The 13,050-nt window shown below is 43.0% G+C and overlaps 1 protein-coding gene across 1 annotated transcript in view; it reads left to right on the top strand.

The window, feature by feature from the left end:
* LOC109558319 (antigen WC1.1-like) overlaps positions 1-13,050 on the top strand; it is a 168,969-nt gene that overhangs the window by 151,721 nt on the left and 4,198 nt on the right. The window contains 8 exon segments of the mRNA XM_070788642.1: positions 1,940-2,032; positions 2,109-2,423; positions 3,507-3,821; positions 11,097-11,138; positions 11,227-11,541; positions 11,796-11,828; positions 12,372-12,509; positions 12,895-12,984. Of these exon segments, the coding sequence (XP_070644743.1) occupies positions 1,940-2,032; positions 2,109-2,423; positions 3,507-3,821; positions 11,097-11,138; positions 11,227-11,541; positions 11,796-11,828; positions 12,372-12,509; positions 12,895-12,984 (1,341 nt within the window).

Below are 13,050 nucleotides of genomic sequence, written 5' to 3'. Positions count from 1 at the left end.
AGAACATCATATTGATACTAAGAGGGGAAATGAAGAGTGGGGTGAATTGGGACATTGAAATTGACATATATGACATATAGACACTATTGATGTGCTGTGCTGTGTGCTTAGTCGTATCCGACTCTTTGCAACCCCATGGACTGTAGCCCTCCAGGCTCCTCTGTTCATGGGGATTCTCCAGGAATGAATTGTGGAGTGGGTTGCCATGCTCTCCTTTGGGGGATCTTCCCAACCCAAGGATCAAACACAGGTCTCTTGCATTGCAGGCGGATTCTTTACTGCCTCAGCCACCAGACTCAGAAGCCCTACACTATTGATGCTAAGTATAAAATAGATATTGCCTGGAGAATCCCATAGACATGGAGCCTGATGGGCTAGTCCATAGTATCACAGAGTCAGAAATGACTGAAGTGACTTAGCATGCACGCACACATAAACTTTGCCAACAAAGGTCTATCTAGTCAAGGCTATGGTTTTTCCAGTGGTCATGTATGGATGTGAGAGTTGGACTATAGAGAAAACTGAGCACCAAAGAATTGATGCTTTTGAACTGTGGTGTTGGAGAAGACTCTTGAGAGTCCCTTGGACTGCAAAGAGATCCAACCAGTCCATCCTAAAGGAAATCGGTCCTGAATGTTCATTGGAAGGACTGATGTTGAAGCTGAAGCTCCAATACTTTGGCCACCTGATGTGAAGAGCTGACTCATTGGAAAAGACATTGATGCTGGGAAAGATTGAGGGCAGGAGGAGAAGGGGACGACAGAGGATGAGATGGTTGGATGGCATCATCGACTTGATGGACATGGGTTTGAGTGAACTCTGGGAGTTGGTGATGGACAGGGAGGCCTGGCGTGCTGCGGTTCACAGGGTCACAAACAGTCGGACACTACTGAGCGACTGAACTGAACACATAAAATAGATAAATAATAACCTATTTTATAGCACAGCAAACTCTACTCAGTGCTCTGTGGTGATGTAAATAGGAAGTAAATCCAAGAAAGAGGGGATATATATACATATATATATATATATATACATACATATATATATATGTATATATATATATTTCGTTGTTGTTTGGTCGCTGAGTTGTGTCTGACTCTTTTGTGACCTCATGGACTGTAGCCTGCGACACTTCTTTGTCCATAGGATTTCCCAGGCAAGAATACTGGAGTGGGTTGCCATTTCTTTCTCCAGAGGATCTCCCCAACCAGGGATGGAATTCCAGTCTCCTATTAGGCAGGCAGATTTTTTTTTTTACCACTGAATCACCTAGGAAACCCTTACATGTATATATAATGTATTAAATTTGCTGTACAGCAGAAGCTACCACAACGTTGTAAGGCAATTATGCTCAAATAAAAATTAATAAAAATAAATAAACTCTCTGTCAGGTAACTCTAAGAGCCAAATACCCTGGGAAATTTTTTAAATGTTTATTTTTCCTCTTGTTTTCCATGAGATCTCTTTTATATGTGTTTTTAAAATCACAAACATTGTAGATAAAAAATTGTACAAAGCCTTCAGAAAGGATTTTGTTTTGCTTCTTCTATTTAGTGGTGGATTAAGGACAGAGCAACTTATTTAACTCATTCTTAGGGCAAAGCTTGGCTTAAAACAGTAATCGTGGCATTGTCAGGACCAGGGCTGTTCATAAAGAAAGGGAACATTAAGATTATGGTAACTTTACTGGTATGTTACAGCTTTCATCTCAGCTCCATCACTAGGTCATTATTATTTTATTTTGAACTTTTTACTTTGTATTGGGTTTAGCCGATTAAAAATGTTACAGTTTCAGGTGAACAGGCAGGGACTCAGCCATACATATACATGTATCCATTTCCCCCCAAAGTCCCCTCCCCTCCTAAAAGTTATTTTGCTTAACTGAGTTTCCTGTTCTTCAACCTTCCCAACCTTCTAATCATTGCTCTTTTTTCAGGAAACCACACCCAGGTGCTTCCCCAGTGCAACGACTTCCTGTCTCAACCTGCAGGCTCTGCGGCCTCAGAGGAGAGCGCCCCCTACTGCTCAGGTGAGGGTCCCACAGGACAGAAGACCCTTCTCATTCCCCAGGTCGACGCCCCATTGTCCCATTTCTCTCTCCTCAGACAGCAGGCAGCTCCGCCTGGTGGACGGAGGCGGTCCCTGCGCCGGGAGAGTGGAGATCCTTGACCAGGGCTCCTGGGGCACCATCTGTGATGATGACTGGGACCTGGACGATGCCCGCGTGGTGTGCAGGCAGCTGGGCTGTGGAGAAGCCCTCAATGCCACGGGGTCTGCTCACTTCGGGGCAGGATCAGGGCCCATCTGGCTGGACGACCTGAATTGCACAGGAAAGGAGTCCCACGTGTGGAGGTGCCCTTCCCGGCGTTGGGGGCGGCACGACTGCAGACACAAGGAGGACGCCGGGGTCATCTGCTCAGGTCAGCACTCCACACTGTCCACAGGCAGGGGGAGGGGAGGGCCCAGGAGGACGGGGGTCTGAACCCTGAGGGAGAGATGCTGAAAGGACAAGAGAAGGAGGCTTCCTCCCATGGAGCCTGTCTTTCCAGCAGACGTGAAGACGAGGTGCCTTCACTGCCTCGTGCAGCATTTGAGATTCTGGTCCTTTCTCCTCAGTAGTGTTTGCTGGCATAGCCTTTTCTCAGTTTTCCTTGAAATCAGGGCTCACTCTTCTGGTACATATGGTAGAGAAGTCTTAAAGCCAAGGTGCTAGTTTTTTTGCTTTGTAAAAAATTACCACATAGTTAATGGTTTAAAACAACACATTTACTTCCTTACACTTCTGTAGCTTAGATATCCAGCAGGAATCTCACAGGATGGGGATCAAGGTTTCAGTAGAGTCACATCACCTCTCAGCCTCTGGGAAAGAATCTGTTTCTTGTCTTTTCAAGCTTCTAAAAACTGCCTGCCTGCCTTTGGTCATAACCCCCTTCTGTTCATCATCAGACCAGCAACGCTCCACCTCTCTAACTGTTATACATAATCACATCTCCCTCTAACCAGAACGAGGAAAAGTATTCCACTCTAAAGGATAGTGAGTCTAAGATTGGGATTAGACTGTGCTCAGGTGGTTAATCCATCATATTTCAGGGTAATCTCAAGGTCCTTACCTTAATCACATCTGTAAAGTCCCCTTTGCCAGATAAGGAAACAGTCACAGGCCCATTAGTCTATCTGCCTCCACACTGTCCACATCACACCCCTTTCATACACTCTTTTAGATGTTTTGTCAGGAAGCAGGAGTCAGCTCCCTCTCCCTGCAGGTGTCCCGGTTGGTCTTCCTCAGTTTATATTCACTACATCATGGTGGTAGAAATATTTAGAAAGACAGACACAGATGGACAAAGTCAGATAAAAAGGAGACAGGTTTGACTCTGGTCATCTAGTGGATTTGCTTCCTCAGCTGGGTCAGAGATGAGTGTTCACAAGTTTGGGGAGAGAGGAAAACCCAGAGCTCTGAGTGGGTTTCTCACTGTGTCCTGTCTCCTCCCTTTCAATCTCAGAGTTCCTGGCCCTCAGGATGGTGAGCGAGGACCAGCAGTGTGCTGGGTGGCTGGAAGTTTTCTACAACGGGACCTGGGGCAGTGTCTGCCGCAGCCCCATGGAAGACATCACTGTGTCCGTGATCTGCAGACAGCTTGGATGTGGCGACAGTGGAAGTCTCAACACCTCTGTTGGTCTCAGGGAAGGTTCTAGACCCCGGTGGGTAGATTTAATTCAGTGTCGGAAAATGGATACCTCTCTCTGGCAGTGTCCTTCTGGCCCATGGAAATACAGTTCATGCTCTCCAAAGGAGGAAGCCTACATCTCATGTGAAGGTGACTTATGTCTATTTCTGTGTCTTTCCCAACCCTGTAGGATGTTGTTAGTGAGATTTGATATTTTAAAATCGAAGTGATGGGTTTAAGTTGAGTTTATAAAATGAAGTTTGGATGGAGCTTATTTAATCTACATGTTCCAAACTTGATTTATTAAAAATTTTTAATTGATGTAATTGATACAGCATTAAATTTTTTGCTGTGTGCAACATAATGCTTGTATGTTTGTGTGTATTGGTAAATGATCACTACAGTAAGTCTAGTTATATCTATATATATGAATCCATATATATAGATCCATATATATAGTTAAATTTTTTCTTACATGATGAGAATGTTTAGGATGTATTTTCTTGCCATCTTTCAAATAGACAATACAGTATTCCCTATAGTCAGCATGCTGTATGTTATATCTCTTCACCTATTAATTTTATAATTCAAATTTATACCTTTTATTACCTTTGCCCACACCAAATCCCCCACCTCTGGCAGCCACCAACTAGTCAGCATCTCTGAACTTGTTTTTGTTTTAATATTACACATATAAATGAGATTATATGGTATTTTTCTTTCTCTGTCTGATTTGTTTCACTTAGCATAATGCCCTTGAGGTCCATCCATGTTGTTGAAACTGGAAAGATTTTCTTCTTTTTTATGGGTGGATATAAATCTATATTACATTTTATTTATCCATTCATCAGTGAAGACTTACATTGTTTGACTCATATATATTGCTATAAAATACTAAAAGGTGATACTGTTAAAGTGCTGCAGTCAATACTTCAGCAAATTTGGAAGATTCATCACTGGCCACAGGACTGGAGAAGGTCAGTTTTCATTTCAATCTCAGAGAAGGGCAATGTCAACGAATGGTCAAACTATCTCACAACTGTGCTCATTTCACAGACTAGCAAGGTTATGCTCAAAATCTTTCAAGCTAGGCTTCAGCAGTAAGTGAACTGAGAACTTCCAAGATGTACAAGCTGGATTTAGAAAAGGCAGAGAAACCAGAGATCAAACTGCCAACATTTGTTGGATCATAGAGTAAGCCAGAGAATTCCAGAAAAACATCTGCTTCATTGACTACATAAAGCCTTTGACCATGTGGATCACAATGAACTGTGGGAAATTCTTAAAGAGATGAGAATACTAGAGCACCTTACCTGCCTCCTGAGGAACCTGTATGCAGATCAAAAAGCAGCAGTTGGAACCGGACATGAAAAAACCGACTGGTTCCAAATTGGGAAAAGAGTTCGTCAAGGCTGTATATTGTCACCCTGTTTATTTAACTTATATGCAGAGAACATCATAGGAAATGCCAGGCTGGATGAATCACAAGCTGGAATCAATATTGCTGTGAGAAATATCAACAACCTCAGATACGCAGATGATACCACTCTAATGGCAGAAAGCGAAGAGGAACTAAAAAGCCTCTCATTCAGGGTGAAAGAGGAGAGTGAAAAAGCTGGCTTACAGCTCAACATTCTAAAACCTAAGATCATCAGCACTTCACGGCAAATAAAAGAGGAGAAAGTGTAAACAGTGACAGATTTTTTTTTCTTGGACTCCCAAATCACTGCTGATGGTGACTGCAGCCATGAGATTAAAAGAGGCTTGTTCCTCTGTGACAAACCTAGACAGAATATTAAAAGGCAGAGACATCACTTTGCTGACAAAGGTCCATATTGTCAAAGCTATATTTGAGTACATTATGAGAAACGCTGGGCTGGAAGAAACATAAGCTGGAATCAAGATTGCTGGGAGAAATATCAATAATCTCAGATATGCAGATGACACCACCTTATGGCAGAAAGTGAAGAGAACTAAAAAGCCTCTTGATGAAACTGAAAGTGGAGAGTGAAAAAGTTGGTTTAAAGCTCAACATTCAGAAAATGAAGATCATGGCATCTGGTCCCATCACTTCATGGGAAATAGATGGGGAAACAGTGGAAACAGTGTCAGACTGTATTTTTCTGGGCTCCAAAATCACTGCAGATGGTGACTGCAGCCATGAAATTAAAAGACGCTTACTCCTTGGAAGGAAAGTTATGACCAATCTAGATAGCATATTCAAAAGCAGAGACATTACTTTGCCAACAAAGTTCCGTCTAGTCAAGGTTATGGTTTTTCCTGTGGTCATGTATGGATGTAAGAGTTGGACTGTGAAGAAGGCTGAGCGCCGAAGCATTGATGCTTTTGAACTGTGGTGTTGGAGAAGACTCTTGAGAGTCCCTTGGACTGCAAGGAGATCCAACCAGCCCATTCTGAAGGAGATCAACCCTGGGATTTCTTTGGAAGGAATGATGCTAAAGTTGAAACTCCAGTATTTTGGCCACCTCATGCGAAGAGTTGACTCATTGGAAAAGACTCTGATGCTGGGAGGGATTGGGGGCAAGAGGAGAAGGGGATGACAGAGGATGAGATGGCTGGATGGCATCACTGACTCGATGGACGTGAGTCTGAGTGAACTCCGGGAGTTGGTGATGGACAGGGAGGCCTGGCGTGCTGCGATTCATGGGGTCGCAAAGAGTCAGACACGACTGAGTGACTGATCTGATCTGGTATTTTTTCCAGTAGTCAAATCTGGACGTGAGAGCCAGGTTATAGAAGAAGCTAAAAAGAGTTAATTCTTTTGAATTGTGCTGCTTGGATGCCACAGTTGAATTGAGAGTCCTTTGGGCAGCAAGGAGATCAAACCAATCAATCCTAAAGGAAATCAACCCTGAATAGTCATTGGAAAGACTGATGCTGAAGCTCCAATACTTTGGCCACCTGATGAGAAGAGCTGACTCATTGGAAAAGACCCCGATGATGGGAAAGATTGAAGGCAAAAGAAGAAGGGGGCCACAGAGGATGAGATAGTTAGATAGCATCACCAGTTCAGTGGACATGAATTTGAGCAAACTTTGGGAGTTAGTGAAGGACAGAGGAGCCTGGCATGCTGCAGTCCATGGGGTTGCAAAGAGTCAGACACAACCTAGCAACTGAACATATGTTGCTGCAGTGAACATTGGGTTTTCAAGTTAGTGTTTTTGTTTCTTCAGATAAATACCCCAAAGTGAAATTCCTAAATCATATTGCAGTTCTATTTTTAATTTTTGATGCACCTCAATACTGTCTCTATAGGGGCTGCATCAACTTACATTCCCTCTAACTGTGCAAAAGCTTTCCTGTCTCTTCACATTCTCCTGAGCTCCTGTTATTTCTTCTTTTTGATAAATGCCTTTCTAGAGGATATGAGGTCATATCTCATTGTGGTTTTGATTTGTATTTTCTGATGATTAATAGTACTGAGCACGTTTTCATGTACCTATTGGAAAGTTGTATGTATTCTTTAAAAAAATGTCTATTCAGGTTCTCTGTCCATTAAAAAAAAATCAGATTGTTTGTTTTTTGTTACTGAGTTGTATGAGCTCCTTGTGTATTTTGGATAATAATCCTTACCAGAGATATAATATGCAAATATTTTCTCCAATTCCACAGGTTGTTTTTTCACTTTGTTGATAGTTTCCTTAATTGGACAGAAGCTTTTTAGCCTTATGCCATCACAACTGCTTGTTTTTACTCTTGTTCCCTTTGCTTTTGGTGTCAAATCCAAAATATCATCACAAAGACTGGTGTCAAGGATTTTATTTTCTGTTTGTTCTTGTAGAAATTTTATGGCTTCAGGACTTATGATCAAGTCTTTAATCTATTTTGAGTTAATTTTTGTGAATGGTGTAAGATAGTGGTCCAGTTTCATTTTTTGCATGTGGCTGTCCAGTGTTCCCCATGCCATTTACTGAAAAAACTGCCCTTTTCCCAGTGTATATTCTTGGCTTCTTTGTCAAAAATTAATTGACCATAGAAATGTGGGTTTATTTATGGACTCTCTGTTCTATTCCATTGATCTCTGTGTTCATTTTTATACCATCGACATACTGTTTTGATTAATATAGCTTTGTAATATAGTTTGAAATCAGGAAGCATGACACCTATAGCTGTGTTATTCTTTCTCAAGATTGCTTTGGTATTGAGCATCTTTTGTTGTTCCATGCAAATTTTAGGATTGTTTCTTCTGTATCTGTGAAAATTTCCATTGAATTTTGATAAGGATTGCAGTGAATCTGTAGATGCTTTGGGTAGTATGGGCATATTAGTAATATTAGATCTTCCAATCCATGAGCACAGAATATCTTTCCATTTATTTGAGTCATCTTCAGTATCTTTCATCGATGTGTTTATAGTTTTCAGTGTACAGGTCTTTCACCTCCTTGGTTAAATTTATTCCTAGACATTTTATTCATTTTCATGCAAATGTAAATAGAATTGTTTTCTCAGTTTCTCTTATAGCAGTTTGTTGTTAGTGTAAAGAAATGCATATGATTTTTGTATACAGATTTTTCTTCTGCAACTTTACTGAGTGTATTAGTTCTCATATTTTTGCTGAAGTCTTTAGTGTTTTCTACATATAATATCATGTAAGGGGATTTCTTTCCTCATGACTCTGATGGTAAAGAATCTGTCTGCAATGCAAGAGACCTGGGTTCAGTCCCTGGGTCAGGAAGATCCCCTGGAGGAGGGAATGGCAACCCACTCCAGTATTCTTGCCTGGAGAATCCCAATGGACAGAGGAGCCTGGCAGGCTGCAGTCCTTGGGGTTGTGAAGAGTCAGACAGGACTGAGTGACTAACACTTTCACTTTTCAATCTGAAAATAGTGTCAGTTTTGCCTCTTCCTTTCAGATTTGGATGTCTTGAGTTTCTTTTTATTGCCTGATGGATCTGGATAGGACTACCAAAACTAAGTTGAATAAAAGTGGTGAGAGTAGACATTTTTGTTTTGTGTCTAATTTCAGAGGAAAAGCTTTTGGTTTTTTACAGTCAAGTATGATGTTAGCTGTGTACTTTTCATATGGCCTTAATTATGTTGAGATGCAATCCTTCTATACCTACTTAGTAAAAGAGTTTTTACTGTAAGTGGATGTTGAATTTGTCAAACACTTTTTCTGTATCCTTTGAGGATATGATTTTTACCTTCATTTTGTTTATTTGGTGTATCACATTGATTAATTTGTGAATGTCGAACTATCCTTGTATCCTTGCAACAAATATCACTTGATCATGGTGTATGATTCTTGTAGTGTATTCTCAAATTCAGTTTTCTAATATTTTGTTGACGATTTTTTCACCTGTATTTATCAGAGTATTAGCCCATAATTTTCTTTTCTCATGGTGTCCTTATCTGGCTTTGGTATCAGACTGATGTTGGCTTCATAAAATGAATTTGGAAGTGTTCTGTTCTTCTGTTTTTGGAAGAGTTTGAGGAGGCTCCACCACTAAATACTGTTACATTGGGGATGAGATTTCAGCAGTAAATTTTGAATGAAATAAATAAATGTTTGCGAGGGCAACAAATAGTCAAACCATAGCACCTTATTCCTTCAACATTTCTCTCTCTCTGTTTCTCTCTTTCCTTCCCTCCCCCTCCACATACACAAACACACACACCCATTCAGGTGCACCTTGAAGGGTATGCTGGATGTTGCCTGAAACCCATAGCTAAGAGAATGTGGGATCAGATACTTTAAAAGCAGAGGCTCACTCCCTTCCTTGCCTCTCTTTGCTCATCTCTTTGTCTTTTTCATTTGAAGGCCAAAGAGGCATTAAACTATGAGACCTTTTGTTGATGATATTTTCCCTACAATTAAACCCTGTGAATTGAGAGGTGGTAAAGTCTTTGACCATGAAAATGAGCAACCCACTCACAGAGGTCCTGCCATCGTTTTCTCAGAGGTTCTCTGCATAGAGTGGGTAGGAGTTTTGAAAGGATGATCTGGAAAGAATATATAAATATTGATACTTTATGACAGGTATTATTTACCCTTCTGTTTTATTGAATTTATATTTATTTCTCTCAGCTTCAATTCTTTTGTATATATTTTCAGTCTTTTGTTTATTATTTCTGCATCTTCTCAATACAAATTTTTCTCAGTAGGCTTTTTTTTTTTTCCATTCCCCCATCACTTTTCCCCTGTACCATCACTTTTCCCCTGTAGTTTTTTTTTCAAGATTATAATAGATTTTTATTTTTATTTTTTTCTTTTATAAATATAAATTTATTTATTTTAATTGGAGGTTAATTACTTTACAATATTGTATTGGTTTTGCCATACATCAACATGAATCCACCACAGATATATCAATAGGCTTTTTTTAACTATTGCAAACATTTCTGGCTTACTCAGTGTGTACATATATGTGTCCATATATCTTCTCAGAATTCTACTAAGTCTTTCCTGTATACTTCCTTTTTAAGAGATTCCTAACCAACACTATGGGCTTTTCTGGTGGCTCAGACAGCAAAGAAACTGCCTGCAGTGCAGAAGACCTGGGTTTGATCCCTGGGTAGGGAGGATCCAGTGGAGAAGTGAATAGCAATCCACTCCAGTGTGTTTGTCTGGAAAATCCTATGGACAGAGGAGCCTGGTGGGCTGCAGTCCATAGGGTCACAAAGAGTTGGACATGACTGAGTGACTAACACACACACACACATAACCAACACTACATTGTGGAGCAATTATCTTCCAATTAAAAATAAATTTAGAAAAGAGAGTTTCCTTTTACAACAGTAGTCTTCACTTGCCCACTTGTCACATTGAATAATAGGTAAGAGTAGTTTATAATCTATCTAATAATTTTCCATTAAAATTATGTATATGAGATTTTGAATATAAATTGACTCTGTGCTTCTGGACTGAATATTTTTAATATGAACTATTATCATAGGCTGTTACCATTAATTTATATTTGGTTTACTATTTCACAGATTAGTATGAATTTAAAAAAAGAAATTTTATTTCACTGAATTTTATTTGTCTATTCATTCATATAATAAATATTTATCAAGCCCCTCTCTAGGTATTTCGAAATGGCTTTCCATAGATATTTGTTGAATGAGTGCATACAATGAGCAGGCACTGTCCTAATAGCAGAAACATGGCACATATAAGATGTACAAGGTCCTTCTTCTAATGGAACTTTCATTCAGAGGGGTGTGTGTACATTCGTAGATGTCTGTGTTTATATTTGCTGTGGGGTGTGAAGACTGATAAACAAGTAAATATTTAAAGTCATTTCAGCTGGTGATCAGATGCAGTGAATGTTTCAGCCCAGGAGATAATGAGCCTGTGTTTTCACATGTCATTTGCACCGAGCCATGGACCTTAGATAATCTTATGTGGGGACAGGAACACCCTCAGCTATTCCTGATCCACTGTTTCCCTGTTGTGTGCAGGAAGAAGACCCAAGAGCTGTCCAACTGCTGCCCCCTGCACAGGTACTTCGGCCCCGCCCCATCCCGTGTGGCTCCCAGGGGCTCCTTCCTCCCACCAGGGGAGTCACAGGAGGGGCTGCTGCCTTTTCAGACAGAGAGAAGCTCCGGCTCAGGGAAGGAGACAGCGAGTGCTCAGGGCGGGTGGAGGTGTGGCACAACGGCTCCTGGGGCACCGTGTGCGATGACTCCTGGAGCCTGGCAGAGGCTGAGGTGGTGTGTCAGCAGCTGGGCTGTGGCCAGGCCCTGGAAGCCGTGCGGTCTGCAGCATTTGGCCCTGGAAATGGGAGCATCTGGCTGGACGAGGTGCAGTGCGGGGGCCGGGAGTCCTCCCTGTGGGACTGTGCTGCGGAGCCCTGGGGGCAGAGCGACTGCAAGCATGAGGAGGATGCTGGTGTGAGGTGCTCTGGTGAGTGAGGGGCTCGGGGTCCGCCCTGGGTGACCTGGGGCAGCGCAGGGGCACTGGGCTGGGCCGGGCGTGGTGGGGAGTGTGTTTTCAGACATCCCGGGTGCTGGGCCTCTGATCTAGGATGAGGGAGCTGGGAGGCCTGGACATTGATACTGTGGAGACTGAGAGGGGTGATTTCAGGCTCAGGAGGGAAAAATGGGTTGCCCTGCATTCTGGCCAATTCTTCTTCCCCACACTACTGTTTTTCTCTTTAGGTGTAAGGACAACATTGCCCACGACCACAGCAGGTACTATGATCCATCCACGGGCAGGAGAGAACACTCAAATACTGGGGACCTATTCTGTGGGCCCTCTGACAACTCAGAAGAGGAAAGAGTCTGAGGAGCCATGGCTGTTGGGGAGGAGCCAGGGCATTACACTGGGGAAATCCCCTGCCTTGATGTACAGGGTCAAATGTTCTCATGCCTGGGGTCCAAGGAAGTCTGGCTTCCTTGTAGAATCTAAGGATCTCCCACCTGCCCTTGAGTGTTGCTCCTCATCAGAGAGGTGCAAGTCCCTGGACTGTTTGATGCTCTGTCTCCTGAAGCCCAAGGAGAAGGGATCAGCTGGGTCCTCAGAGGCTGTCTCTGCAGGGCAGCTCCCTGACAATCCCCATCTCTGCCTCGGGGCCACACTGGCCAGAGTGGAGTTGACTTGTCTCAGGACGAGACCCGGGGGAGCCCTGACAGTATGAGGCTGAGACGCCATTGTCCAGAGCTCCTGAAAATGCTGACACAGGAGATTTCTCTGTGCCCAAGACTATCTCCAGCCCTTTTTCCTGTTCTCCTTAGGGACCAGAACAACCTCAAATTCTCTCCCTGGCATCTTCTCCCTGCCTGGGGTCCTCTGCCTTATCCTGGGGTCGCTTCTCTTCCTGGTCCTCGTCATCCTGGTGACTCAGCTACTCAGATGGAGAGCAGAGCGCAGAGGTGGGCTGCAGGGGGAACTGGGGACCAGGGAGAGTGTGTGGAGGCAGGAGATGGGGCAGGTATGAGGAGGGGAACCTGGGCCAGGTACTGTTCGGAGTTGTAGACTCCATGTGCTCCGTGCTGAGCTCTAAGGGCTGAGTAGACAGAGGTTTTTAGGACTGGGGTGTGAACTCTCATAAGTCATGGCCTGTCCTGTGAGACCAGACAGAGTTGGCACTGAGATGTAATCAGGGTCTGATGAGGGAGAAGGTGCTGACATGGTGCATGGGGTAGGAGACGATGCTGAGGTCCTGGCAGCCCCATGTGAGCACTAGGGAGATGAAGGTGGGCTGGCTGGATCGGGGTATCTGGGGAAGCTTCTCTGACTTGCTGGGGGATCTCTCAGCCTTATCCAGCTATGAAGATGCTCTTGCTGAAGCTGTGTATGAGGAGCTCGATTACCTTCTGACACAGAAGGAAGGTCTGGGCAGCCCAGGTGAGTGTCTCTGCCCTCCTGGGATCTCTGGTTGTCACCACCCACTGGCTGTGCACATCTTCTCAG

Source organism: Bos indicus, chromosome 5, assembly GCF_029378745.1.
Source record: "Bos indicus isolate NIAB-ARS_2022 breed Sahiwal x Tharparkar chromosome 5, NIAB-ARS_B.indTharparkar_mat_pri_1.0, whole genome shotgun sequence".
Lineage (NCBI taxonomy): Eukaryota > Metazoa > Chordata > Mammalia > Artiodactyla > Bovidae > Bos > Bos indicus.
This window is presented reverse-complemented; position numbering and strand designations above follow the sequence as displayed.